The following is a 27,747-nucleotide window of genomic DNA, read 5'->3' as shown; positions in this document are numbered from 1 at the left end:
TTGAAGGCTGATTCAGCATCATCTCAGCTTTTGAAGCATTTTTCGTACAGGAAGATGTCGAGATGCTTGAAAAAGTGCTAATTGGTGGGCAAGAGGTCTGGTGAATATGGCAGATTTGCCAGGGTCAGTTGAGCAACATGTGGGCGAGTGTTGGCATGGAGGAGAATTGGTCCCTTCATACTGACCAATCTCTGGTACATATGTTGGAGCTTTTTGTGCATTTCGTCAATTGTTGGCAGCACTTTTCCGCTATAATTGTTTCGCCTGGATTCAAGAAGCTGTGATGAATGAGACTGGCTACAGACTACCAAACAGTCACCATAACCTATTTTAAAAATTTTTTTGACTTCTCTATTTGCCTATTTTTTTTTGACTTCCCTATTTCACCTAATGGTGAATGACTGTTGAGTGGATGACCTTGAGTTCAACAATAACATTTTGCGAGGACTGGCTTCAAATAAGCTTTCAAATGTTTGTTATTAACCGCAGTTAGCTGGCCGCAACCGTCTTCATCTTCGAGGCTTTCGTCACCATTGTGAAATTTCTTGAACCACCATTATGCCACATGTTTGGGCCAAATGCATTATTGATATCGACAGCTTTTTGGCCTAGTTTGAACTGGAGCAAGAAAATCATGCAGATTTTAATTTTGTCCATACTGTCGAAAATCCTGCAAAAAAATGAATGAAGAGATTGAGAACAGTAACTTATAACATGATTCAATAGTGAAAAACGCGCTTCAAGATAATATGTAACATGGCTATATATATCAATGAATTAATTAAACAATCATATATAAAATAAACATGTGAGAAAACGATATTTTTTTTGCACCAACCTAATAATCTCCCAACCACCTTCAGCATTCAACATATACCCAAGATAACAAAAAGTCTATTCCTCAAGTGAGTCATCGTCAATGCAAGACTAACAATTCAGTAGGCATACCTGCCTCAGATACCTTCTATATTTCCAAAGAAGCTACCACACTTTTATGGATCCATTAATGCACATAGATTGTATTGTATGGCATTGGATCTCATTATATTCCTGCACACTAATTTGTATTTTTTGGTTTTCTACCCAGAAAACATTGTTCTCTAATCATCAATTTCATTAAAACACATAAAATTTATAAATAATGTTTGTACATGTGTGTGTGTGTGTGTGTAATAATATATATATATATTGTTATACCGGTCTTCCTTGAACAGAGGAATTTACACCGATTAGCTTTATAAATAACGCTAGTAATTCCAACACCGGTGAGAGAGATGCAACTGCACTTCAACTGCTAGCTGAGTGCCCACCAGATATACACACTTTCCTATCTTTGTACATTATTGTTAATACACTTGTTCCTTAACCGAACATCGACTTGATTGTTCTTATTTTCATTGTTGTTCCACAACACAACAGATTGGTGACAAGGAATATGGAAACGACCGTCACTAAAAGTGATTGGAATAAAGATTCGTAAAATCTTTATGGCAGAACACCTTCATCATTTCAACAGATATTTGGATACACAAGGATTAACAGCGAATTAATTACTACAATAGTAATTTGGCGACGGGAAAAAACTTGCTACCAAAATCTACAGCGAAAAACGTGAATGTTGTGATTATTTGATAATTGAACACACTTACCAAGTGTTTTAGAAAGGGAAAAAGGGTTCATTTTTTCTTCACCAGAAGCCATTTTTCCTACGGTAAGAATTTTCTTCTGCAAAGTTAAATGTCAAAAACCAACCAGCAAATACTGTGTAAGCTTATCGTTATTTCAATAACATCTGGGATTCGAAAAAAAAAAGCATGCTTGACTTTATCAAGAGAAAATTATTCACGTACATCATTTGTGCTTAGCAAACACGTAAAGAATCAAGTAATTTTTGCAAAAGGCAAAGAGGGTAAAAAAAATTAAAAAAAAAAAACAATAAAAGTTTCCCATACGAATTCGTCAGATATTTAAAGCGACGGATTTTATTTTTGTTACGTAAAAATGCATGCAAATAAAAAAATGTTAAACAAATGTTATTTCGCTGGATTGTAAGACTAGAAATATAGCGTTCAACAAATTAAGTTACAAAAGGACTGCTAAACTGTTGTTCTTCAAACAAAAGAATTGGGAAAGAAAACTTGGTTGATTTTTTTTTTTTTTTTTTTTTTTTTTTTACTAAGGAATATTTATTTAATACAAGCGTAAATTGTAAACTGAATTTGTATGATGGATGCGAAATTCAAAGATTCACTGTTGGAATTGTTCCAATTCCAAGCAGAGCAAAATCTCGCATTGCAAAAGCAGCAAATTCAACAAGTAGAAAGAGAAGAGAGATTTAAACAAGCATTTGAAGAAAAAATGCTTCAACAACAGAAACGGTTTTAGGAAATATTGATTAAAACACAATAGGAACAAAGAAAAATTCTGGAGGCGACACAGTTAACTAAAGCGGACGATAATCATAACGCATTTTCTCAAACAGCTGTGTGGGCCGCTATTGAAAATTTCAATTATAATCCAGAAGACGATGTCACTTTCGTCCAGTACTATAGATGATATGAGGATATTTTTATATCGGATTGTAGTACCTGGTCAGACGCGAAAAAAGCTAGGCAATTTGGAATAGCCGAGCATACAAAGTTCATGAATTTTATTCTCCCAAAAAAGACTAGTGAGTTGAGCTTCCAAGAAACAGTTATGCTACTTACAGAACTGTTTTCTGCAAAAACATCTCCTTTCCATAGACGATATAAATGTATGAATGTTACTAGAAGAGAGAAAGACGACTACACTACTTATGCAAGTATAGTGAACAAGCATTGCAATGATTTTAAACTGGAGGAATTATCATCAGATAATTTTAAATGTTTAATATTTGTGCAAGGGCTGGTCTTAAATAAAGATGCTGAAATCAGGCGTCGTGTTTTAAATAAACTCGAAAACGAACCAAATTTAAAACTACAAAACTTAGCGAAAGACTGTGAATGGTTTATTGCATTGAAACAAGACAATCGTGACATAGAGGAAAGCGGAGTGTCACATATTAAAAAGATCCATCAAAAAAAAAAATTTGACTTTAAAAAATAACCAGAGAAAGAAACAGGGAAAAGATCCACCTGGACCATGTTGGAGGTGTAGGAATAAACATTGGTACAATGAGTGTCCTACAAATTCAAACAATGTGACAACTGCCACCAGAAAGGGCATAAAGCATCGCATTGTAGAAAAAAATCTGGTAGAAAGACATCCATTAAACTTATGAAAATTGAACCTGAGAAACAAAATATCCGGTAATATGTACAAGTCAAAATGTTTAAAAAGGCTACAGCTTGATAGTGAGTCTGACATTTCCATAATGTACAGACATGGAAGAGGCTTGGGAGACCCATTATGATTAAATCACATAAAACGGTGAGAAGCGTCAGTGGCAAAAAAATTACCTTCGAAGGAGAATTATTGACAAATAAATTTTTCCAGAACAGGGCCGAAAAAGCAAGAATTTTTGTCATGCGAAAATCAAACAACCTTTTTGGAACTGATCTGTTCGAAAAGTTTAGACTATGGGATCTGCCTTTAAGCTCATTTTGCCAAAAGGTTGAGGATTCGAATGTGGAGGCAGAAAAACTTAAAAGGGAGTTAAAAGAGAATTTCCAAGACATATTTTTAGGCGGTTTGGGAAGGTGTACAAAAGCGGCAGCAAAATTTGACATAAAGAAAGAAAAGAAATGTTCCATACGCCGCTATAGAACAGATAGACGGTGAATTAGAAATACTCGAAAACATGGGTGTCATCGGAAAAATTGATCACAGTGAGTGGACTGCACCAACGGTTTACATCAAAAAGAAGAGTAAGGAGATTCGGGTTTGTGCCAGGCTTAAACAGGGCATTACAAGATCACCATTATCTTCTTCCGAGTCCTGAAGAGATATTTGCAAAACTGAGTGGAGGGAAATATTTTTCTAAAATCGACCTCAGTGACGCCAGGGCTCTATGGACAAACTTATCTTTAGTTGACCTTTGACAACTAAATATTTTCGTTTACTAGCCAAATAGAAAAGTTACTAGCTAAACCCATATGATTTCTTAGAATATGACATCTTCGTTCTGTGATGAGTACGTTTATTATAAAGATTTTTCTGTGTGTGTTTTTTTAATAAGTGTAATTCTAAATATACAGCAAATTTTATGTGGATACTTGAACGTATAAACGTTCTAATTTCTTCAGATATTTTTTCAGCCTTCGTTAAAAAATATATTGTTCTATTAAATTTTTATTGTTTAAATAATCTAACTTTGTTCATTTTATTAAAAAAAAAGTTGAAAAGATATTTTTTATTCAGTAGTGAGCATTGGAAGATTGTCGGTGAAAGAAATACAATCGCCAAAAGATAAGCGTTTCATTATTTCTAGTTGCCACTTTGAAAAATTACTCGCAAATGCGACTGTTTCACTCGCAATGTAGAGCCCTGGACGCATACTTACAAGTTCCAATTGATGAGAAGTGTTCAAAGCTGCTATGTATTAATACCCATAAGAGATTGTACAAGTTTAACAGACTTCCTTTTGGGGTCAAAGTCGCCCCTGCGATTTTTCAGCAAATTATGGACATTATGTTAAATGGATTGGATTTCGCAGTAGGGTACCTGGACGATGTGTTAATGAAAAGCTGTAGCAAAGAACAACACAAAACTCATGTAAACCAAGTATTCAAAAGGATCCAGGATTATGGATTTAAAGTAAAACGGGAAAAATGTACATTTTTCATGGAGAAAATAAAATACTTGGGGCAAATCATCGATAAACATGGAAGAAGGCCGGATCCAGATAGATCGAGTGCAATAAAGAATATGCCTGCTCCAGAAAATATTGCGTCTTTACAAAGTTTATTAAGTTTGGCAAATTACTATAATGTATCTGTGCCAAATATGCATAAACTAAGGTCGCCTTTAAATGAACTGTTAAGGAAAGACCAAAAATGGGTCTGGATGCAAGAGTGCAAAGAGGCATTTTGGGAAATTAAAGAGACTTTAACGTCTGACTTGTTTCTGGCACATTATAATCCCAAGCGTAAATTATAGTTGCAAGCAATGCCAGCTCCTATGGCGTAGGAGCATGCATTTTACGCAAAATGGATGATGGAAAAGTGAAACCCATAGCACATTCATCCTGATCACCAGCTGAAAAGAACTACTCACAAATTGAAAAAGAGGCACTAAGCTTTATATTCGCGGTAAAGAAATTTCATCGGTTCCTGCACGGTAGGCAATTTCTGTTACAAACAAACCACAAATCATTATTAACGATTTTCGGATCGAAAAAGGGACTATCCACAACATATGGCGAATAGACTCCAAAGATGAGGTACCATACTTCTGAATTACAATTTTCAAATGAAGTATGTACCATCTAAAAATTTTGGTCTATGCAGACGGGTTATCGAGGTTAATACCTAAGCAGACGGAACCATTGAAAGATATGGTAATAGCAGCCATTCAAGTTGAAGTAAAAAATATGTTATGTGACGCAATAAGAGAACTTCCAGTAATGCTTAAGAGTAAGGCAGAGGTGGACGAATTTATTATACACATGAAAGAAAGGATCAACAATAACGAACTGGATGAAGAAATTTATTCAATTTGTGATAATGTCCTGTTATATAGCGACAGGGTCGTAATTCCTGCGACATTACAGAAAGGAATGTTCAAGGAATTCCATGTAGGACATCCAGGTATATCAAGAATGAAAAGCTTTATGCGCTCTTTCGGTTATTGGCCAAACATGGATAAGGATATAGAAGGAAAAATCAGGGAGTGTAGAGGATGCGCATTAGCTATGAAAGCTTCTCCGACTCAATTCGGATTGTGGGCAAAACTGGACCGACCTTGGTTTTGGATTCATTTAGATTTTGCAGGACCGCTAGATGGGTTCTACTATCTCATTGTTGTAGACAGCCTATCTAAATGGCTGGAAGTATTAAAATGTAAGAATCCCACATCCGAGGTAACTATCAACTTCCTGTATGAATTATTCGCTAGGTTTGGAGTAGTAGACTGCATTGTTAAAGACAATGGAACGCAATTTACATCTACCGAATTTAAACATTTTTGCGAGGATCATCTAACCAAGCATGTAACCATTCTGCCATACCACCCAAGAAGTAATGGACAAGCAGAGAAATTCGTTGACAGATTCAAGAGAGCTCTGAAAAAAGCTAGTGGGTTGCCAATGGATAAGTTAATCCAACAGTTTTTACAAGTCTACAGAGTCACTTCGAATGCAAACATCAAAATGTCGAAGACACCTGCTGAGGTTATGTTCAGACGCAAGGTTAGATCGATTTTTCACAAGTTGTTACCAAACCAGGATGGGCCAAACCTCAAAAAATTGATAACAAAAAAACAGTATAAAGTTGGCGAAAAAGTCTTCTATAAGATTCACAAAAATAATAAGACTTTTTGGGAGTCCGGCATTGTTGAGAAACAAATAGGCAACATGGTCTACATGATTAAGGGACCAGACTTTGTGCACAAACGTCATACTAACCAAATTCCGAAAAGATACTCGGACAGGGAGGTGACCAGATCACCTGAGGAGGACATCATGGACACAGTGTTTGATACTTTTCAGATGCCCATACCAGAGACAGGTCCGGAGAACAGAAGATCAAACAGAAAACGGAAATCAACAGAATTGATTAGAATGAACCCCAAAAAAACGTTATTAATCCAGACGGGATATTTTCAAAGGGGGGGTGTTATACCAGCCTTCCTTGAACAGAGGAATTTACACCGATTAGCACTATAAATAGCACTAGTAATTTCAACATCGGTGAGAGAGAGATGCGACTGCACTTCAACAGCTAGCCGAGTGCACAGCAGATATACACGCTTTCCTATCTTTGTACATTATTGTTAATACACTTGTTCCTTAACCGAACCTTGACTTGATGTTCTTATTTTCACTGTTGTTCCATGACACAACATATATATATATAAAACTCTGTGGACCTTGTGCCCTTGCTTGCTTGAATCTTGTCTTTGACAATCAGGCGATTTCATCTTTTAAAAAATGGATGACAGGTGAATATATATATATATATATATATATATATATATATATGCGTATGGGCATTGCTCAGAGCCTAAGAAATGAGAATGGAAAGTTGTATGTTTTAGTTTGGATTCTAGCTGATGGCACCCAAATCGTGTATATATATATATTTGATTTCACTACTATATATTAGTTTCGATATAATAATCAAGTTATGTCTATAAATAGGTAATCTACATGAATTTCATTTTTAAGCATATCTTATGACTGGGCAACATTGGGTGGCCTGCTAGTATATATATATATATATATATATATATATATATATATAGTGTTATAATGGAATAAATCCAGAGGAAATCCGGGTATGAGAGCTCAATGTGGTAAACAGAGCAATAAGATAAAAATTATAACACGGAAATTACATAATTGTCGATGCAATAATTTATTTCAACCTTATGGTATTTTCAAGCATCTAAATCAGACAATTACATTTTTGATACTGAAAAAGAAAAGAAAAATCGTGCTTCGACCCTCAAAAAACCAAAGGTGGTGGTAGTAGCAATCCACTTAATACATTTATAGAGAGGGTGGTAGGGATTTAAAAAAATAAAAATTAAAAATTAAAAATAACAAATAAAAAAATTAGATTAGACACTTATAAGCGGCAGCTCGATGTAACCATAGATACACACACATATGTATATATATATATATATATATATATATACATCTCGTGGCTTCCTTCAGTCTTGACAGACTATGTAAGGGTGCCTGTGTGGTAAATTTGTGTGGGAAGAGTTGTGCTATCTCCAACCACGCCTCTCCTGAGTCAACATTGTTGCATACCAGTGGCAAGTGGAGGTACAGGACAGCTGGAAACAATGCCGAGATGAGCAGAGAGCACATACAATACCTAGAATTCCCAAATGGTCACCCATTTGATATTAGCCAGACTCAATGTTGCTTAACTTCAGTGATTATATATATATATATATATATATATATATATATATATATAAGTGGCCTGGTAAGGCCACAGGGGAGACAACCAAAGCAGCAAAACTGAATCTGCCTGCCAGGACACTATATATATTAATGTAGGCAAATTTGGGCATATTTAATTGGTTTAAAAATATAGGTTCCTTTTTATCAATTGTCATAAAATTTTAACCATAGAATATTATAATCTTCATAAAGCCTGCAAATTTTCATGTAGTTTCGCCCCATAGAAGATATGAGCATTTCAATATTCAATTTGGCTATATATATATATATATATATATATACTAGCAGTTCAGCCCTGCTTTACTTGTACTGTTCATAACTTGCCTTATGTGTGAATACACTTTATGTAAGATTTCAAATGTTTAGACCAAAATTTGTCTGAGTAATTTTGTAGAGACCACAGATGTCAATTTTTTAAAACTTTGACCCCAGTTTTTACCCCTTTACATTTATTTAGCATTACAAGTTGATTTTTTTTCTTTTTAGATAATTGTTATTTTATCAACTTGCATGAAAAGAGCTATGTAAAAGATGCTTAAAACCGTGTGAATTATGCAAATATCATCAGTAGTTCAAAAGTTAGAATTTTAAGTGCCAAAATTTAGGCTTTTCAGTGGGCATTTTTCTTTAGAAATTTGGTAATTTTGTCACCATATATTTATTTTTCCAGCTATTCTCATGAAACATGGTACTCTTATGTAAAATTGTGTGCTCTTTTTGATTATGCAGTCAAATCTGATATATCTCTTTACCATAAGCCATGAATTATAAATTCAGATGTACAAATTTCAGTTTTTTTTTTAAACTGGCGCATGGTATCATACAGTGGGTGTCTATTCATGAACAAAACTAAGTAGTATACTGGTATTTAAATATATCCTTATTGAGGAAAGGTATTTACCTGCCTCCCCACCAAAGGAGAGCTTAATCTTGGGTGTAGCCATTGAATGCCTAAAGAGCATTCATGGCCGATATTTACTACTCCCCTCAAAGAAAAAAAATTGAGTAGATATGACTTAACCTCAGAAATAAATCAAAGAAAATTTTTCATAGAGATTTTGGATTTCTATAAAAGATGGAAATTCCCATAGTTGACCAGAACTTATGTATTTTAGGACCAGTCCAATTTTTAGTATTGTAAATCCTCTCTATCTGGCCCAAAATATACCCCTATTTTCTGAGATGAAACCATAAATCGTACTTTATATGAATCCTCAATGTAACTTTCACAGTACCAGGATACAAGGAATCCTGACAAGCAGCAACTATACAGGGTGTTTCAAAAGTCTTGGGAACATTACAAATGCGTATATCTCATGAACTATTCCAGGTAGAAAAATGAAACTGGTGTCATTTTAAAGCTTGCTTAATCAAGTTTTTGGTCATACTAATGATTTTCGTCTTATCTTTCCATGTGCAGTAATGGCGTTCTCTAAACAAGACAAGGTGTTTTGCGTCCTCCAATTTGCAAAGACTGAATCGTGGACATGTGTTCAGCGTGCATTTCGCAGGAAATTTAAAAAAGAAGTCCCTGAAAGGAAACCCATTGTCAGATGGCATGCTAAATTTGTGAAAGATGGGTGTTTATGCCCAAGTAAGCGAACAGGTCGCCCTTCAACTTCAGAAGATGCAGTTGAGCAAGTCCGGAAGCCTTTCAGCAGAGCCCCCGTAAATCAGTGAGAAGAGCCAGCAGGGAACTTCAGCTTGCTCCAGCAACTGTCTGGCGTGTCTTAAGGAAACGACTGCAAATGGTACCTTACAAGCTCAAGTTGGTCCAAAAGTTGAAGGACACTGATAAGCCACTTCGCCGTGACTTTTGCATTGCAATGCAAGAGAAGTTGGAAGATAACGGCTTTGATGACCGGCTTGTTTTTAGCGATGAGGCGACCTTCTATCTGAATGGCAAAGTTAACAAGCATAGCACTCGCATATGGGGTACTGAGTGTGACTTTTTCCTTTGGGGCTTTGTCAAGCAACAAGTCTATGTGCCGCCCCTTCCAAGAGATATTGACGAACTAAAGGCTCGAATAACGGCAGTTGTGGGAACCATTGACGTCAAGATGCTGGAACGCGTTTGGCAGGAAATGGACTATCGACTAGATGTCTGCCGTGTGACGAATGGTGCTCATATTGAGCAAGTTTGAAGATTCCCCACAAAACTTGAAACTTTAACCTTTCCAACGGTACCAATTTCATTTTTTAACTCCTAATAGTTTTTGAGTTATTAAAAATCTTTATGTTCCCAAGATTTTTGAAACACCCTGTATATTCACCAGTTGATGGTAATTTTTGTCAAGGCTATTGTTTTACTGAAAATTCAATTATGTAAAAAAAATAAAAATAAAACGGTAATTTTTTTACTTTGTTTCCACCTTAACATTTAAAATGATTACTTGTTTAGGTTTTAGGGTATGCTGAAAATGAATATCGCATTTAAATATTCTGTAAATAAGTAGTTTTCTGGATATTAAGCAATGTCATTTCTTATGCTGGTGGCCATTTTGGAGTGCGCAAACGCAACCTCGAGAAACTATGCGCAAACATGCGTACCAAGATGGCCACCAGCAATGACATAAGAAATGACATTGCTTAATATCCGGAAAGCTACTTATTTGCGGAAAATTTAAATGCAATATTCGTTTTCAGCATACCTGAAAACCTTAAGAGGTGTCTGAATTTAACTTAGTAACAGCCAAATTAGACATTTAAATACTAGAACCTGTAAAAACTAATTCCATATAACCATTTACAAGTAAGACAAGGAAAAAGAAGAGGAAGTAAAAACCACTTAAAATAATTATAAACTTTTATTTAAAGAGGGAAAAAATAAATTGAAATGGGAGGGAGGAAAAAAATAATAGTAAAGCCTGAAGTTCACCTTTTAACCATATAAAATACTGTATTTTGGCCCCTTTTTGGCAAACCTTAAAGGTTCTAGTAACACTTTAAGAGAGAGAAAGAATAGAATTAAAAGATAAGAAAAGATTAAGAAAGCAGCAAAACTTTTAGGTAAGAATAGTTTTTTCTTTGTTTTTTTTTTTTTTTTAGAAGCAAGTATAATTTATACTTTTTTTTTAGATTTTTAGAGAGAAGAATTGTCATTCTAGCTTAAAATTAAGATTATCAAAAAATCATTAATTAAATAAATGATTATTAAAATTAAGAATTGTCATTCTAGCATAAAAATTTAAAAAATGTCTTGTTGGATTTTCTTTTTTTATCAAACATTTTCAACTTTCTTTTACTTATATTTGTCGGCTTTTACTTGGGAAAAAACATTACTTGACCTGATGTAGTTTCGACAGCTTAGTCAAACAAAAGCTTTTTCCTTATTAGAGAAGGCTCTTCTTGCTGCACCATTGAGGATTATATCCTTTCCTTTTACTTTCAATGAGTAACAAGCAAATTATTGTTGTTTCCAACATCACTTTTTCACTCGTCTGAGGTTTAACTTTTGCACTTATTTCTTAAATCGGGAGCAACAAATCACTCGACCAATCGTCCACAAAGAAACAGTCCGGAGCTATCAGTAGCAGTATACAACTACTTGCATAGAGGGGTGGGTTAAAGAAGGAAGAAAAGAAAGAGAGAAAGAAAGGTAGATAGAAGAATTGAATTCTAAAAAAAAATGTTAAGGTGGAAACAAGGTAAAAATTTACAAAATGCATCACAATAAAATTCTTTATCGAACCGCATAATTATTATTATTATTATTATTATTATTATTTAGATATCCTCAGTTAAAAATAAAACGATTGTGTTTTACAGATTTGAAAAAATGGTCTTGAAAATGAGTTAGAAATATAAAAAAAAAATTATACAAAATACTATTAGAAACCCGACCAATAAATGTCATTTATTGGTTGGATTTCTAACAGTATTTTCTATATTTTTAAGTCATTGTCGAGATTTCGAAGATATCAGATACCATGTAGCTATTTTTCTTGTGCTTGTGTAACGCTTGACACTAATTGTCGAAATAAACAAACATTTTACATTAAATAAATACGCTAAAAACTTATCCAACTAGATAGAGGAGTAACCTATCTTGCCTTTGGTAATATTTATTTGGGTGCTTATATACTTATGTTACCGTGCTATTTTTTCAAATAGTATTTTCAAGTTAAATTCAAGTTTCATGGTATCTTTTCTCATTTATTTTTCAGTGTTATAAATTTAATTTCTACTTTCTTATTATGCAGTTATAAGTGTTTACTTTGAATAATTGGTGTTCAATGACATTTTTTCACACATTTACATTTTGTTTAGAATAATCGATGAAAGCATGATTTGAAAGTTGCAACTGATTTTGATTTTCTCTTGCAGAGTGGCCGAGATCTTGGTGGAGCTGCCATTGCTCTTTTCACAGCCCGCCTTCACTTTCCTCCTCTGACAACACATCAAAATGTTCTAAAAGCACTTATTCATCAATTAGATGCTGCTTTAGAAAGGTTAGTCAATTCAGCTTGAAAGGCTACTCTCATATATAAAGTTGGATCCGTGAAAGAATGGAGTGTTCGGGATAGGTGATTTTCGGTAGCAGAGCTCAATGCACATGCAGAGCAAGAATAAATTAAAAAAAGAAAAACTTAAACCAAACCTTTGCATTATAATTTTTTTGCTCTGGGGGCTTGGTCAAGTTCTATTCGCTTTGTACTCATACAATGAGATGTCTATACGACATTGGGAATATTTCGTTAACTTCTATTTATAGTCATGTCATCGTTGAGATATGTGTTTTTGAATTCAAGTCTCACTAGCATATGAAAATAGAATTAGAAAAAATTTAATTAGATGCAAATTTAGTGATATAGTCAAATTATAATAAGATTCTTTTACAAATTAATCTAATTAAATATTGTAAATTAAGTATAAGTATTATAATATCAAATCTACAACTTATGTTTACAAATCTATTTAAACTTTATATCTATTTAGCTTGATGTCTTTCACTAAGATATTGGGACATTGGATAAATTTCTCTTGTATATCTATGCATGAAGAGGGGCAAGGAAGAGGGTTAGAATACCCACCGGAGAATATATAGTAAAGGTTAATAGGTTGGGATGTGGTAGGGAGATGTTAGTTGTTTGATAGTAGTAGAGATAGGACTAGTACTATTACTTCGGTAGTATCTAAAATTCAACTGGCCATATTGGCGTTCAGGCCTCAACTAACTAACCGTATGACCCCCCCCCCCCCCAAAAAAAAAAAAGAAATCTGTTGTTTCTATTGTTCCCCACTTACTGGTCATCCGGTCACTTGTCACATCCTGAATTAAACCTACCCTATGATTTTACCAGTTGGATTTGTAGCAAAAAAAAAAAAAAAAATTTAACTGTGCTAATAAGTTAGAATGGCCTGGAAATGAAGGATCATTTTATGTTAAAGTTATATATGAAACTGATCCCTCATTGTAAATTTGAAAATTATTACTTTTTTTTGTTTTATTTATTTTTTTTCTTCTAATTTTAACAGGGTGCTTTATGAAATATTTATAAAATAAGTTTTTTTTTTTTAAGGGTGGGGGTGATTTACTGAAAGGTGTTAATCTACAAAGTTTGTTGTTAAAATTATTGATGTTTCTGAATATTGTTTTTTTAACTATTTCCCCACCTGATATTTTTAACTATTTCCTCTCCTGATTAATTGCTGGCCAGAGGATTGGTAGGTTTCACTAGTATATATAAATTTCTGAAAAATAAGAAGTTTACTACCTTGTGCTAGGGATTTGTAGTTACACATCATGCCATATTTCTGAAAAATACAAATTACCACAAAATAAATAAAATAAAAAGAGAAAAGGTGGGATTCTGTCTCTTTTTGTGGTGAGAGGATAAATGCATATAACACTTGTGATAATGATCATTTTCCAATCCTTCTTGAAAGTATAGAACCTAGTGATGAAAATAAACCAAACCTTTGGAAACTAGAAAAAATCAATTGGGAAATATTTAAAGAAAAATATCAGGAGAAACTGACACATTTGCGAGCAGACTCTGACCCAGTGGAACATTGCACAGAGAGGCTGGTATAAATAGCAAAAGACTGCATCTTTAGAAATTCCACACCAAACAAACATAACAGATCCTGGTTCAACAGTTAATGTCATTAGGCTGTGAAGACCAGCCCTAAAGAATTTTCCAAACTGAACCAACTCAAATTTAATAGAATACAAAGAAGAGTGAGGGCCGGCAGGGGTATAAAAGAATCAACGAAAAGAATGTTGGCAAGAATATGTTGGCAAATATGTTGTTCCTCTTCTAAACTGAAAAGAGTTTTGGGGAAATGGCCAGAAACACTAACACCAAACAATCAAATACAGGGTGGAATGATAAAATTGCCCTAGAAAAGATGTCATGATTCCATTTCCTTTTGATGAAAACTGTTTTTCTTTTTTTTTGTTGCAGACCATCTACTAGTTGGCCAGTTGTGTAGGAGTCTTCTATCAACTGAAAGTGACACAATGTTCAATGAGCGAGATCGGAGATGCGTAGCTGTACAAATGCTCTCTACCGATCCAAGTTATGACAACAGGACCATTGCCAGCACCCTGAAAATGCAAATTCAGATGGTTCCATGAAGTGTCCATCCACACTTATGGTTTTTGGTGTGGTTTCAAGTGAGGACCAGATCACGCCACCTTACATCTTCAAAGTCGACTTGAAAGTCAACACTAAAGTGTACCTGGATGTGCTGAAGAGCGTGATGATCCCCTGGTGTAATTAGGTGGCTGCTGGCAGACCTTGGGTGTGGCAGCAGGACTTTGTGCTGGCCCAAAGTTCAAAGACACCCAGGTTTGGTTTTAGGAGTACAACGACTTTGTACCCTTGTCTCTGACCCCCCCCCCCCATCTCAATCTGAACCCGCTTGACTACTCCATTTGGTCATATGTTGAAAACATTACCAACATGACTTTCCACAACATCAAAGCCAGCCTGATCGCCGCTATCTGCTGAGTATTCACCGAACTTCCACTGGCAATTGTGGAAAAGACATGCTCCCAGTTCCAGACCCGTATCAAGGCGGTGATTGAGGCTGAAGGTGGCTGCATTGAATAGATGTCAGCTGTACAGTATAATCAAATTACCTGAATTGATTTTTTCAATAAAAGTTTTAAAATAAAGCTGTAATGTTGTTTTCTTCAAACGGCAAATTTATCGTTCCACCCTATTATTGTTCCACCCTGTTATTGTATCACCCTCCACCCTGTTATTGTATCACCCTGGATCTGTTCAAAAATAACTGAATGAAAAAGACATCAAATTAGCTAGCGGCGATGTTTTCCAAAAACTTGTCAAATTTAACTATCATAAAAATGCCGAAAATCTAAGTTGAATTTAAAATTTAAAAAATTTGGAGAAATGTAACGGTCTATACACATTGAATGAATTAAAGAATTCTATTGAAAGATCTAATACTGCTGCAATCCATTCTTAAGACAACTATCAGGAGAATCACTGAAAGTGCTCATAAAAATATATAATAAAATATAGACAGATGGAAAATTCCCAGACATATGGAGACAAACTACAGGGATACCAATCCCAATGCCAGGAAAAGACAACTTGGATTCACAAAATTACAGACCCAGCTCCTTGACCACTTGTTTATGCATGACAAAGGAGACAATAGATTGATTTGTTATTTGGAATCCAATGGACTTATTACCAATCTACAATCTGGATTCCGAAATAAAAGAAGCGCAATAGATCACTTGGTCCACTTCAAAACTGCCATAAAGGAGACAGTCATTAGGAAGGAACTAGATATGAAGATATGGCATTACAAGAGATTTACACAATCTTGGCCTGAAAGGTAGACTGCCAAACTTTATCAATGTTTCTTCATTTCAGTTTCTCTTCCTTCAGTTTCTATTTATGTTTTCCAGCCATTTGACACTTCTTTTGTGGTCTTTTCATATATTACTGCAAAATTGTTTTGTTATATCGGGTTTGGATGTTCTGGTTTTGTTCTTCTTTCATTTATATTTTAGTAATTTTCATTATTTTTAAAAGTCCTATTTTATTTATACTGTTATCTTCGCAGTCTTCTTTGTATCTTTTGTTTTAGCTCTTCATGTTTCCTGTTTAGTCTTTCTGCTGGGTCAGCTATATTTTACTTCTTTTTCATTTTCTGTCTCTATGGCCTTATTTTCAGCTTTAGTTTCATTATTTAATTTATTGATTTGAGTTTCCAGTCTGGTTTCACATCTTGATTTTGTTAGTTCATTTTTAAAAAAAAATTTTATTATAATAATAATAATAATAATAATAATAATAATTTCTTTCTGTTGTCACATTTTGTGTATGGCTGGTGTTACTGATTTTAGGCTGATAAGTAGATAACAAGTGACCATAGGTTATTCAGTATCTTCTTTTATAAAGCCTCTAGTACTTTCGACAAGATTCAGGCAGGTTCCAACAAGACAGTCTTCTCAATGGATCCCAATTTTATCAATCCACTTGTCAAATCCTTTTGTCACATTCCCTCAGGCTCCTATCACAACAGGTACAACTTCTACTTCCATAATCTTTTCATTTCTCTTTTCAAGTCTTGATACTTTTCAACCTTTTCTTTTTCTCTACATTAACATCAGTTGGTATTCTGTATCAATGATTATTGCATTAGGTTCCTTTTTTTCTAACAATCATCTTGCTTCAATCAGATTATCACATTGAATATTCATGTCCTACAATAATTTCACATTATCACTTTCCACTACCCTTTCTGGAACATGCGTGTACATTTTTTTACTGTATTCCAACTCTCTTTTCTTATATCCCAATGGATCTTTCTTGCATTGTCATGACACCTTTTATACTCATTTAGAGCTAACTTCCTGTAACTACTGATGATGTGTTATACATTCTCACTTTTCTGCCCATACAGTCGACACTGGGGACTATCAGCTGTTTTATCAATATGATACTTCATATAATTTGTCCTGAATGATTGTTCCTGTGTGACACATATTAGAGCTTCTGTTCCAACCTTCAAGTCACATTTTGACAACCATCACCAAGTTTTTTTCTTGTCCACTCACTGCCTCTGCTAGATCCCTACTGAATTGACCGATTATTTTCTTCTCAAACTATTTTTTCGCTTTTTGTTCATTTTTTGCTTTAAATTTTTTGCTCCCTTGTTCGTTCGTTTGCAATTTTTCAAATTTTGACACGCCCTTTATAAGTCTTTCTTTACAATTGGAGATGTAAACTTTCAGAGTATTTTCTTCTTCTCTTACGCATTGTTCTACACCTATTAGTCATTATCCTCCGTCTTTTATCACTCTTTGAGTGAAAAGCTCCAATTATTGTCAAAATTTGTTTTCCCCATTCTATCTTAAGAACCAACCGCAGTTTTCTCTTATATTCTTTTCCTATTATTTCTTTCATTTTATCTTTTATTTTATCTAATTCCACAATTCCTAAATAGGTGTATCTTTCTTTTCCAATCTCTTTTATCATTTGTTCATTCAAAAGCTTTATTTCTTCATGTGCAAAATTTTTTCCACTTTTTAATTTCAAGGCACCACAGTTCTTCATGCCAAATTCTATACCTATGTCATTACTGAATATATGAACAGTCCTCAAGAACATACTTAGCTGGTTTTCATACTTTAAGTCGTCCATAAATAATAAATGGTTTACCTGGTACTTCTTCTTTCCCAATCATACACACATTTGCCTTTCATAATATAAATGACGACGGTACCAAACTCAAAACAATGGTGACAAGCTGTCCCTCTTGAAAACCCTTCTCTTCACATGAACTTCCCCAAGATCTTTGCTGTTTGATGTCAGTGACACCATCTATTGTTCCATACTTCTTTCTAAGAAATCTCATACATATGCTGCCCGTACATTCCTTAATCCAACTATGTGAAAGCAGATCATATAGTTTTTGGTAATCTATTTATGACATGGATAGATTTGTGAGTCTTCTCTTCCAACTAAGAACTATTGTCCTATTTATAAGCACTTAATTTTCTATCCTGTTTACATACCTTTAGTTCTTCAGCTAAGATCTCTTACTGTTCCAGATAATAGTAAATCTCATCTGCCAAAATCCCTGTCAAAAGTTTTTATATTTGGAAGGCAGGTGATGGGCCGATAGCTATAGAACCTTTAATGTATCCTTCTAGCAGAGCACTGTTTGCCCATGTCTGCTCCATTCAGGAAATATATCAAGTTTGAGATGCAAGTTAGTAAGGTTTTTTATATAAATTCCCTGAACACCATGTGATCCGGGAGCCTTTCAATTTGGAATTGTCCTATATTGTTTTTAAACTTTTACAACATTTCGGATTTGCTTAAATTTACTTTCTATTTTTTTTCTTCAGATCTTTCAGCTACAAAACACTTCCATTACATTCCTTTTTAACATTCCAAAACATGTAATTTTCTGAATTTGAAACATTCTTATTCTTATTTACTCACTGAGAGCCCTCACATAAGTTATCATTAATGATTGCTCACTAGCAATAACAAATTGTGTTTCCTAGAGTTAGTGATAAGAAATTTCCTTAAATTTGCAGTACTCTTTATCTCTTTTGATAACTGTTGCCGATTGTTTTTTTGCAACAACCTCTTGCCATTGATTTCTCACTGACAACAATTGGTTTTCACTGAAATTTGATTGCTGATAATAAATCTCAAGTTTCTTTACATTCCAATGCCTATTTGCTCTTTCTATCCTTTTTGATCCTTCACAAGCATTTTGTATAATACCAGCTTAGGTTGGTGGTACCACATGTGTTTCTGTGTGTGTGTGCTGATTTTTCGAGGAAGATGGGGTGTAGATTATGAAATTTCTGGCATTTTCAGTTCCCTTGGATTTTGGCACCGTTCTTTCTATATTATTGGTGCAATAGATTTTTCTTATGGGAGATAAAAGTATATCTTGTATTCTTCAGCCTGAAATGTGTCTTCATTTATTATAGCCTGATAGAAAAGTTAGATTATGAGTTCTTCAAGAAGATATGAAATAATTAGAAATCAGCCCAGGAAAATTACATTTCTTAGATGATTAAAGGTTATCTGTATAAAAAAAGTATACATTTTTCTGTTAAATAGTTATAAATTCATAGCTTTAAAAATTTGTATGTTAAATTTCAAACACTTTCTATAAACAGAAAACTATGAAAACTATAAATTAAAAAGTTTGGCTTTCTTGATGAAATATTTTGCTTTGCCTATTTCAATGCAATCATCTCATGTATGTAAATAAAGAAAAATTATCTTCAAAACTACTGAAGACAAAGTTTCTGACCTGATTTGCATGTTATGAATGTTTTTAGTTCTTCAATTAATAATTTTAAATATCTAAGTTTTTGTACTTCTGAAAGATTTTCCTATTTTTTACTCTTTAGTTTGGAGACACAAAGACATGGCCTGGTATTCATCTATGATATGACGGATTCAAAATATGGCAATTTTGACTACAATCTTAGTATAAAGATACTTAATATGCTCAAGGTGAGCTGATTTTAAATTTTTGTATTTTTTGTGAATTGATTATTTCCAAAGATTTGTTATTTTAACAACTATTGTCTACTTTCAGGTAGCATATGGAAGAATGTGTAAGTTTTTTGTTCTTTTCTAATCCTATATCTAATTCATAGATGTGTGGAGGGAATACAAATAAAAATCTTGTGGGTCTGAGAAGGATGAAAAGGAGGATCTTTATGTTATTTAGACATACAGTCGGAGGATGTATTTGGGGAAACTTTTTTTTTTTGTTTTCATTTTTCTGATCTTTTTTCACTGATATTCCATCAACCTCCTTTATCTCTAATCATCATCTTATATAATAGATGATTTCTTATTTTATTTTTTCATTTGTAAATAAACAGTCTTATGTGTGTCAAGATGACATTTTGTGTCTTAACTGTTGACACGAAATCTTTATTAAATGTTTATGCTTAACTTAAAGAGAGGCACAGCAAACATAAATTTTATTGATTTTCATTTTTTTGTAATAACGCAAAAAGAAGATCAGCTATGATGGTTGGGGATGCTGTACTTGATGGCAAGCTAGTTTTATCTGAGCATCATAGCCCTAGTACAAGAGAAACCAAGTAAACATGATTTAAAGATTAACATAAAACTGACTTCTCTTAATTACTCGACTGATTGTTGGTGATCTTATTTAAATGTAATCTCTCCCTCCAATGGTTGGATGTGACAGGTGGAACATTTTAAATTGAAACAAAAATATAAATTATATTTTTTAATTTTTGAGATGAGGATTGATACTTTGAATTATTTCGACTACTGCTTTTATCTTGAGTGTTATTCTCCACTTATCTCGGCATTTGTTTCCAGTTGTCCTGTACATACACGCCACTTGCCACTGGTATTTAAGAATGTTGACTCAGGAGAGGTGTGGTTGGAGATTGCGCATCTCCTGCCACAAAAATTTCATACGCAGGCGGGTATCCATGGTCTGTCAAAAACTGAAGGAAAACCTATTCACACACTATTTTTGAAACATGGTCAAAAAATAATAAAAATTTCTTGTTCAAATTCTTATTTACAACATTTGAAACTAAATCAAGGAATGTCTATTTCACCACATTGAAAAATGATGAGTAAAAGTTTTACATTTTTCATGAAAATTAAATTTCTTAAACCTTATTTGTAAAGTATAATCAAAATGAATGAATAGGAAAGTTTTTCCATTCATCAACATCTTATGTTTATTTAATTTAACAATACAATGAAATATTTCAAATACACTATATATACTTATTTGAGCACGAAAACTGTACATCATTTGCATATTCATTTTATAAACAGTTTCTAATGACTTAATATACTATATGATTCATTTGTAATTTGATTCTCCTATTTTCTTATATATATGCAATAGTTTCCTTAATATTGTTATCAGTGGTAATGTTAATTAAAGCAATTTAATGAAAAAGTTTGAAATTTGAAATGATGACTTTTATTTGATGAATTTGAACGTTGAATGACAACTTCTGATTAAATTTTTGCACAAGTATATTTGCGCATAACAAAAACTTTACGTTGGAATAATTTCTTTTAAAATAATCCATTATAATATTTTAAAAAGTTAATCTGTTCTTGTTACTGGTGGTAGTATTTATGATGACGGCCATTACATCTATCTATATATATAAAAGCGAAAATGTGTGTGCATTTTTGTGTATGTCCGCAAAAGGCTTTTTTCTAGGAAGCGATCGGTCGGCTCGCTCCTTCTTAAAACTTCTTATATCACGTCTAAATCATAATATGGCCTCTCTATTTAATTTGCTCAACTTTGAAAAGCTAAATATTCCACATTTTTGGATCGCCGCGTGTGAATTTGGCCTTTTCGTATAAAAAAAGCGAAACTAATTCGAAGCTTAAAAACATCGTTCCTGGCGCAATCGCCGGAAACGTCCAAAAGCAATTCTGTTTTTATGGAGAGCTGGTTTACCCCCAACATCTTGGGGAAACAAAAAAAAGAAATTAAAGAAGCGTTCCCGTAGCAAATAAAATACTGCCCCGCAGTCAAAGTTGACCTCATTAAAATGGGCATCTGCCAATTCTAAATAATTAAATAAATTCAAACGTATTTCGTGGTGGCCCAGTGGTTTACGTCGCACGTTTTTTTTTTCATACTTAAATTTCCAACTTTGCCTCAGGGATTTGGGTTCGATCCTTCATACTTACCTACCAAAACATTTTTTATTTTATCCCCCCCCCCCCCGACATAAACACACAGAGTTTTGATTTACCCAAAACCACACACACCTCCGAACACCCGGGCAACGCCGGGTACCCCCACTGGTACTTACATAAATTCAAACACGTTTCCGTTACTATTTCTTGCTGGCTAATCGGTTAACGACACACATTTTTTTTCACACTTTATTTTCCAACTTCGCCTCAAGGCTTCGGGTTCGATCCTTCCTATTTACCTACCAATACTTTTTTTTTAATCCCCCCCCCCACCCACCCGACACAAACACCCAGACAACGATTTTTTTTATTATTCTTTTGTTTTGATTTACCCAAAGGCACGCACATCTCTAAGCATCCCAGGCAATGCCGGATAACCCTGCTAGTCTATAAATATAAAAGTGAAAATGTTTGTGTGTGTGTATGCGTTTTCATGTATGTCCAAGAAAGGCTTTTTTCTGAGAACCAATCGGTAGCCTCACAACTTCTTAAAACTTTTTATATCGCACCTAAATGATAATATCTACGAGTTAACAACCGGGGTCGCCTGTCTATTTAATTTGCCTGGCTTTCAAAAGATAAATATTGAACAGTTTTCGATCGCCGCATGTGCATTAAGCTTTTTCGTATAAAAAAAGAAGCGAACAGACTGTCCTGCACTCAAAGTTGACGTCATTAACTCGTCAAAAACGTGCACCTGCCGTTAAACGTTGCACATTTTTTTTCACACTTTATTATTTTCCAACTGCGCGTCAAGGCTTCGATGTAGCCTCATTGTCAAATACCATTAGATTAATATGCAATCAATGTAATATTATGCCAGTGAACGCTCTTGGATATGGCTTTATAGCTGGATATTTGTACTAGCATAATACTCCTCAGCGTTGCCGGGGATTGTATAAGAAAGGTGGATATATGTACTAGCAAAATACCCGACGTTGCCTGGGATTGGATGACAAGGGGTGGATGTTTCCTAGGAGAATTCCTGGGATCGGATCAGATGGGTGGATATTTGTACTAACAGAATACCCCATATAGGAAGATGGTGTGATTATGTCATAAAATCATGAAAAGTTATTGTCCAAATTAGTAACATATCCAAGAATTATGAAAAATGATGAAATGCGAGTTATTTGTTGGTGTGTTTATAATGAAATAACACACCAGACAATGTCACAAATAATTATTTTAGCAAAGGAAAGGATACTATGTGGGATAAATTATGAAAAAGATTGTCGAAATTAGTAACATATCCAAGAATTATGAAAAGTGATAAATGCGAGTTATTTGTTGGTGTGTTTATAATGAAATAACACACCAGACACTGTCACAAATAATTATTTTAGCAAAGGAAAGGATACTATGTGGGATAAATTATGAAAAAGATTGTCGAAATTAGTAACATATCCAAGAATTATGAAAAGTGATAAATGCGAGTTATTTGTTGGTGTGTTTATAATGAAATAACACACCAGACAATGTCACAAATAATTATTTTAGCAAAGGAAAGGATACTATGTGGGATAAATTATGAAAAAGATTGTCGAAATTAGTAACATATCCAAGAATTATGAAAAGTGATAAATGCGAGTTATTTGTTGGTGTGTTTATAATGAAATAACACACCAGACAATGTCACAAATAATTATTTTAGCAAAGGAAAGGATACTATGTGGGATAAATTATGAAAAAGATTGTCGAAATTAGTAACATATCCAAGAATTATGAAAAGTGATAAATGCGAGTTATTTGTTGGTGTGTTTATAATGAAATAACACACCAGACAATGTCACAAATAATTATTTTAGCAAAGGAAAGGATACTATGTGGGATAAATTATGAAAAAGATTGTCGAAATTAGTAACATATCCAAGAATTATGAAAAGTGATAAATGCGAGTTATTTGTTGGTGTGTTTATAATGAAATAACACACCAGACAATGTCACAAATAATTATTTTAGCAAAGGAAAGGATACTATGTGGGATAAATTATGAAAAAGATTGTCGAAATTAGTAACATATCCAAGAATTATGAAAAGTGATAAATGCGAGTTATTTGTTGGTGTGTTTATAATGAAATAACACACCAGACAATGTCACAAATAATTATTTTAGCAAAGGAAAGGATACTATGTGGGATAAATTATGAAAAAGATTGTCGAAATTAGTAACATATCCAAGAATTATGAAAAGTGATTAAATGTAAGTTATTGGATTGGGGTTTTATAATGAAATGAACAGCCCAGATATAGTCTTAAAGTTAATACTTTATTAAGAGGGGGTCGATTATGTGGGTTACATCATTAAAAATGATTGTAGAAATTAGTAACATATCCAAGAAAAGTGAAAAAGTATGAAATGTGAGTTATGTGATTGGTGTGTTTGTAATTAAATTACCAGCACAGACAATGTCTCAAATGTATTAATTTAGTAAGAGGAAGGGGATCATGTGGGTTAACTCATGAAACATGATTGTCGAAATTAGTAACATATCCAAGAATTATGAAAAATTATGAAATGTTAGTTATTTGATGTGCAGATTTGTAATGAAATAGACACCCTAGACAATGTCGCATGGTTGTTATTTTAGTAAGAGAGGGGCAATTATGTGTGTTAAATCATGGAAAATGATTGTCGAAATTAGTAACATATCCAAGAATTATGAAAAATGATAGAATGTAAGTTATTTGATTGGTGTGTTTATCATGAAATAACCAGTATCAATGTCTCAAAGTTTTTATTTTAACAAGAGGAGAGGGGATTATGTTGGTTAAATCATGAAAAACGATTAGAAAAATATACAATTATTGTCATAATATGCGAGTGACCTCCCTTGGGTTTACCTTCATTGTCGAATTCCATTAGATTAATATACAATTGTTATAATATGTAAGTGACCTCCCTTGGGTGTAGCTTCATTGTTGAATACCATTAGATTAATATACAATCATTGTTATATTATATAAGTGACCTCCCTTGGGTGTAGCTTCATTGTCAAATACCATTAAAATAATATATAATCATTACTATAATATGCAAGTGGCCTCCCTTGGATATAGCTTCATTGTCGAATATCATTACATAAATATACAATCATTGTTATAATATGCGAGTGATCTCCCCTGAATGTAACTTCATTGTCGACTACCATTAGATTATGCAAGTGACCTCCCTTGGATGTAGCTTCATTGTCGAATACCATTAGAATAATATACAATCATTGTTATAATATGCAAGTGACCTCCCTTGGATGTAGCTTTATTGTCGAATACCATTAGATTAATATGCAATCATTGTAATATTATGCCAGTGAACTCTCTTTTATGTGGCTTCATAGCTGGATATTTGTACTAGCAGAATACCAAGCGTTGCCGGTGATTGGATAAGACAGGTGAATATATGTACTAGCAAAATACCTTACATTGCCTGTGATTGGATGAGATAGGTGGTTTGTTTCCTAGGAGAATACCTGGGAGCGGATAAGATAGGTGGATATTTGTGCTAACAGAATACTCCATATAGGAAGATGGGGCGATTATGTCGTAAAATCATGAAAAATTATTGTCCAAAAAAGTAACATATCCAAGAATTATGAAAAATGATGAACTGAGAGTTATTTGATTGGTGTGTTTGTAATGAAATAAACAGCCTAGATATTGTCTGAAAGTTAGCATTTTAGTAATGAAAAAAAAAACCCCAGCCAGACAATGTCTCAAAGTTATTATTTTAGTAAGAGGAAGGGGATTATGTGAGTTAAATCATGAAAAAATGATTGACGGAATTAGCAACATATCCAAGAAATATGAAAAGTGATTAAATGTAAGCTATGTGTTTATAATGAAATAAACAGCCCATATATTGTCTGAAAGTTATTATTTTAGTAAGAGGGGGGGGTTAATTATGTGGGTTACATGATAAAAAATGATCGTAAAAATTAGTAACATATCCAAAAATTATTAAAAATGAGTAAATTTGAGTTATTTGTTTGGTGTGTTCTTAATAAAATAGAAAGCCAAGATGATGTATTAAAGTTATAATTTTAGTAAGAACGGGCTATAATTAGTGTTAAATCAAGAAAAATGATTATCAAAATTAGTAAAATATCCAAGAATTATGAAAAATGATGACATGTGAGTAATTTTATTAGTATGTTTGTAATTAAATAGACAGCCCAGACAATTTCTCAAATGTATTATTTTTGTAAGAGGTGAGTGATAATGTTGGGTAACTCATGAAACATGATTGTTGAAATAAGTAACATATCCAAGAATTATGAAAAGTTATGAAATGTAAGTTATTTTATTTCTGTTTTTATAATGAAATAAACAGTCGAAAAAAACCTCAGAGTTATTTCTTTAAAAGGACGGAGTAAATTATGTGGGGTTAATCATGAAAAATGACTGTTGAAATTAATAACATATCCAGAAATTATAAAAAAATGATGAAATGTGAGTTATTTGATCGGTGTGTTTGTAATAAAATAACTAGCCAGATAATATCAGTAAGTTATAATTTTAGTAAGAAGAAAAGGGATTATGTGGGTTAAATCATGAAAAATGATTGTAAAAATTAGTAACATATCCAAGAATTATGAAATATGATAAAATGTGAGGTATTTGATTAATGTGTTTGTAATGAAATAACCATTCAGACAATCTCACAAAGTAATTATTTTAGCAAAAGGAAATGATATTATGTGGGTTAAATTATAAAAAACGGTTGTTGAAATTAGTAACATATCAAAGAATTATGAAAAGTGATTACATGTAAGTTATTGGATTGATGTGTTTATAATGAAATGAATAGCCCAGATATAGTCTTTAAGTTAATATTTTAGTAAGAGTGGGTCAATTATGTGGGTTACATAATTAAAACTGATTGTTGAAATTAGTAACATATCCAAGAATTATGAAAAATTATAAAATGTGAGTTATTTGATTGATGTGTTTATAATGAAATAACCAGCAAAACAATGTATCAAAGTTATTGTTTAGCAAGAGGTGAGGGGATTATATGGGTTAAATAAAATAAAACGATTGTCAAAATTTGTAATATATCTAAGAATTATGAAAAATGATAAAATATGAGTTACTTGATTGGTGTGTTTATCATGAAATAACCAGAGACGATGTTTCAAAGTTATTATTTTAGCTAGAGGAAAGGGGATTATGTGGGTTAAATCATAAAAACGATTGTCGAAATTAGTATCATATCCAAGGATTATGAAAAGTTATTAAATGTAAGTTATTTGATTGGTGTGTTTATAATGAAATAAACAGCCCAGATATTGTCTGAAAGTTTTTATTTTAGTAAGAGGGAGTCGATTATGCAGGTTAAATCTTAAACAATGATTGTCGAAATTAGTAACATATAATAGAATTATGAACAATGATTAAATGTGAGTTATTTGATTGGTGTGTTCATAATGAAATAGACAGGCTAGATGTATCAAAGTTGTTATTTTTGTAAGAGAAACGAGATCATGTCGGTCAATGAGGGGGCGATTATTTGGGTTACATTATTAAAAATAATTCTCGAAATTAGTAACATATCCAAGAATTATGAAAAATGGTCAAATAAGAGTAACTTAATAGATGTGTTTGTAATGAAAAAAAAAGCCATATAATGTCTGAAAGTTATTATTTTAGTAATAGCAGGTGGCGATAATGTGGATTAACTCTTCAAAGATTATTGTCGAAATTAGTAACATATCCAAGAATTATGAAAAATGAAGTTTTACTTATTTGATTGGTGTGTTTATAATGAAATAAACAGCCCAGTCAATGTAGTAAATTCATGATTTTGATAAGAATTGGGCGATTAGATGTGCGCACTCATTAAATTCGATTGTCGAAATTCATAACATATCCAAGAATTATGAAAAATGATGAAATGTGAGGTATTTTATTGATGTGTTTGTAATGAAATAAACAGCTTAGAAATGTTTCAAAGGTATTATTTTCGTAAGAGGAGAGAGATTATGTGATTGAACTCAG

The 27,747-nt window shown here is 33.1% G+C and overlaps 1 protein-coding gene across 6 annotated transcripts in view; it reads left to right on the top strand.

The window, feature by feature from the left end:
* The window catches only part of LOC145276873 (tyrosine-protein phosphatase non-receptor type 9-like), a 242,593-nt gene that overhangs the window by 140,083 nt on the left and 74,763 nt on the right, over positions 1 to 27,747 (top strand). For 5 of the 6 annotated variants that reach the window (XM_080128284.1, XM_080128281.1, XM_080128282.1 and 2 more), the window contains 2 exons: positions 12,386 to 12,510; positions 19,431 to 19,536. In XM_080128284.1, the coding sequence (XP_079984410.1) occupies positions 12,386 to 12,510; positions 19,431 to 19,536 (231 nt within the window). Of the gene's footprint in view, positions 1 to 12,385; positions 12,511 to 19,430; positions 19,537 to 19,621; positions 19,641 to 27,747 lie in introns of those variants that run through there. The other variant, XM_080128285.1, reaches the window with a different exon arrangement.

This window comes from Euprymna scolopes, chromosome 5 (assembly GCF_053919585.1).
Source record: "Euprymna scolopes isolate OS-2025 chromosome 5, ASM5391958v1, whole genome shotgun sequence".
In the NCBI taxonomy this organism is placed as follows: domain Eukaryota; kingdom Metazoa; phylum Mollusca; class Cephalopoda; order Sepiida; family Sepiolidae; genus Euprymna; species Euprymna scolopes.
The sequence above is the reverse complement of the archived record's forward strand: the minus strand, read 5'-3'. Positions and strand labels throughout refer to the sequence as shown.